Genomic DNA, 3,427 nt, shown 5'->3' on the forward strand with positions numbered 1-3,427 from the left:
AAAAACAAATCATGTGTTATTGATAAATCATATGATAAAATAATTATTTCAAAAAGTCACAAATACAAGAGTTGTATAAAGTCAGTTTGGAGTCAAGTACCTCTTAAATATATTGCAAATCACATCTATTTTCATATTCTTTTCCAAAGAGATGTGGTTCAAAACCAGTGACAACTTTAGAATTTCATTATTTGATAGATAATAAGGAACAAAACTGACAATAAATAATCTAATAATAATTTCTTAAAATGCTAAGTGGTAAATTCTATTCTCAGTTGCAAAACTTAGACTATCTGAATATTTTGCTTAAGACAGTAAAAAATTACACGAAATTTGTATTCCATGTTTAAAATCCTCATCGTATTTTCCTCAAAATGACAATGATACATACAAAAGCTCAAAGAATTAATAAAGAAATTGAAATACCCAAGAAGTCAACAAACAGATTTCATTACAAGCTGAACATAAAAGAGACACAAAGCATTCTGCTATTTGCTTCTTCTTTCAAACACTACCATGGCACCTTGTCAAGGGGAAGCAGCACCCAGACATGTGGTTCTCCAAACCTTGATAAGTGTGAGCATCACACAGAGGCTTTTGAGATTGCAGGTGTCTGGGCCCTGTTCCCAGACTCTGAACTCATTCCCGGGTCTGATGACCCTACATTTTAAAACAAGATCCTCAGTGGTTTCGATGAGGTAGTATAAGAACCCCACTAACCATTCAAATTCTGCTGCCCAATCCGAACTTGCTGCCATTTGTTGGAAATGACTCTGGGCAGCTCTGCTTTACCTCTCTGGTTTCCTCATCTGTCAAGTCAGTCAATTGGACTGATCATCTCGGAGGGCTCTTAAGTCCTAACAAGTCTGTGATTGACCTGAGATGTAAAAGAAATGTAGTTTGAGCTAAAAACTTAAGTCTTCATGGCAAACTAGTTTTTGCAAGTCACTGAGTTTCTGTTTATTCGTCACTTTTTAAAAAGTCTGCTTCTATAAGTTCCATTTCTGGGAGCATCTGAGTAGAGACATTTTGAAACTGACATCTATGTTAATTTTGGGGGGTTCCTCATGCAAACAGGATACAGTAATCCTGAGAGGTGCTGCATACACATGGTATGCAATGAGATCTGCTTCATTAGGAAACAACAGAAACATTCCCATAACATTAAACAGGCCTCAAATTCTCTCATAAAACTTCCATTGGAAGAGCTGGAAAACTCAATAAGAAGTTGTAATGATGGTTGAACTTAAAGAGTAAGAGCTGGCTTTCCTGGAGGATTTCTTTGATATGAGGGATATTTGCATCTGCTTTACTGTATGGACACTTCGACAGAGGAGAGCATTCTTTACATGATCCCGAAAGTCTTGTGAAACAAAGTAATAGACAAAGGGGTCAATGCAGCTGTTGAGGGTGGAGAGGCAAAGGGCTACAAAATACAGGGTGCAGACATGGCTCTGGCCCCAGTGTTTAATCAGGAAATAATGCACCACGAGCAGAAGGTTACTAGGAGTGAAGCAGATCAGGTACATGGCCAGGACAGTGACAATAAGTTTGATGGCTCTCTTCCTCTTCTTTTCTGAATTTTCATCCAAGGCAGAAGATTGAAGTGTTCTGATCATCAGCACATAGGCAGAAGCTGTGAGGAAGGCTGGGAAGAGAAAGACTCCAATGGCCAGAGAGAGGAAATAATTGAACATGTCCCCCACTAACACCTCCTTAAGCAAAACATCATAACAGGTCGTGATGTTAAGGGCTGAAATGTGAGTGGTCTGCTTCATGGCATACAAGGGGATGGTAACCAGCAGAATCAGCAGCCATATTCCCAGGGAGACACGGATAGCAATGTTTGCCTTCTTCCTGGGTGCACCATGGGGTTCACCATAACCCAATACCTCTGTATGCTGAGGCAGATCACTAAGAGAAAGCAGTACATGTTGCCATAGGAAAAGCCAATGAGTTCCTTGCAAAGAGATTCCCATAAATCCAGTTGTTGCCATGTATATGATGGGCAATCTTCATTGGGAACCAGATGATAGATAGGAGGTCTGCTAAGGCCAGATTGGCTATGTAAACTATGGCAAGGTGCTTCTTCATTCGAAAAAGAAATACCCACAGGGCTATACCATTACTTGACAAACCAACCATAAATATCATTGTGTAGACAATTGGAAGAAAGACAGTAGTCAGTTTTCCAATGAGGATGGAGGCAGAAAATTCATCCACGGAGAAGCCCAGTTCCACTGTAACTCCTTTCCAAGAGATCTGAGATGAGTCATCAATCTTACCAACGAGACTTCTTCCTTTAGAGCCTCCATTGACTCCTTGGATAGTGAGATTACCAGAGACAGAGGCTGCCATCAGGATGGCATCCCCCAGCAGCCATGCCGCCCTCAGTCTTGGCATTCTTCCAGCAGCCCCAATGCCTAGTGGGCCGAGAATTCACCACCAATGATGCGAAACTCAGAGTTCCACTTGCCGCTCAGAGAGAAAGCCACCTTTCACCTACCCCTGATTGGAGACTCTCTGGATTTTAAAAATAAGATAATCCAACTATATATTGCCTACAAGAAACTCACTTTTGACTTAAGGACACAAATAGGTTAAAAGTAAAAGGAAGGAAAAAGATTTTCCATGCAAACTATAACCAAAATAGCTGTGATTATTATACTAATTTAAAACAAAAGTAAACTTTAAGTCAAAACTGTTATAATAGACAAATAAGGATATTATATGTTGATAAAAGGGTCAATTCATCAAGAAGATATAACAACTTAAACATTTATTCACAAAGCAAAGAGGGTCAAATACACAAATCAAACATTACGGAATTGAAAAAAGAAATAGACAGTTCTACAATAAAGCTGGAGACTTCAATATTCCACTTTCAATAATGGATAAAACATCTAGACAGAGGATTAATAAGAAAAAAAAAGGACATGAACATTATAAAACAATTAGACCTAGCAGACCTACATAGAACCCCCAGTAAACAACAGCATAACACACATTGTTCTCTAAGGCACATGGAACATTCTCCAGGATAGACCATATGTTGGGCCACAAAACAAGTTTCAATAAATTTTAAAACATTGAAATCATATTTCCTCTGACCACAATGGAATGAAGGGAGAAATTAATAACAGAAGGAAAACTGGAAAATTCACAAATATGTAGAAATTAAACAACACAATCTTAAATAACCAATGGTCTAAAGAAGAAATTACAAGGCAAATTAGAAAATACTTAGAGACAAATGAAATGAAAACACAACATACTAAAATTTATGGGACATAGCAAAAGCGGTGCTCAGAGGAAAATTTATAGCAATAAATGCCTACATTTAAAAAGAAAAAAGATCTCAATAAATAATCTAACTCTATACCTTAAGGAACTAGGAAAAAAAGAGCTAACTAAACCCAAAGCTAGC

The 3,427-nt window shown here is 38.0% G+C and overlaps 1 protein-coding gene across 1 annotated transcript; it reads right to left on the minus strand.

Moving 5' to 3' along the window:
- Positions 1 to 1,217: 1,217 nt before the first annotated feature.
- Positions 1,218 to 2,403, minus strand: LOC107511770 (proteinase-activated receptor 2-like). Its single transcript, XM_036226187.1, is given in 3 exon segments — positions 1,218 to 1,858; positions 1,861 to 1,974; positions 1,977 to 2,403. Coding segments are annotated over 3 exon segments (1,182 nt in total).
- Positions 2,404 to 3,427: the final 1,024 nt, after the last annotated feature.

The sequence above is a fragment of the Rousettus aegyptiacus genome, unplaced genomic scaffold (assembly GCF_014176215.1).
Source record: "Rousettus aegyptiacus isolate mRouAeg1 unplaced genomic scaffold, mRouAeg1.p scaffold_m13_p_8, whole genome shotgun sequence".
NCBI lineage: Eukaryota > Metazoa > Chordata > Mammalia > Chiroptera > Pteropodidae > Rousettus > Rousettus aegyptiacus.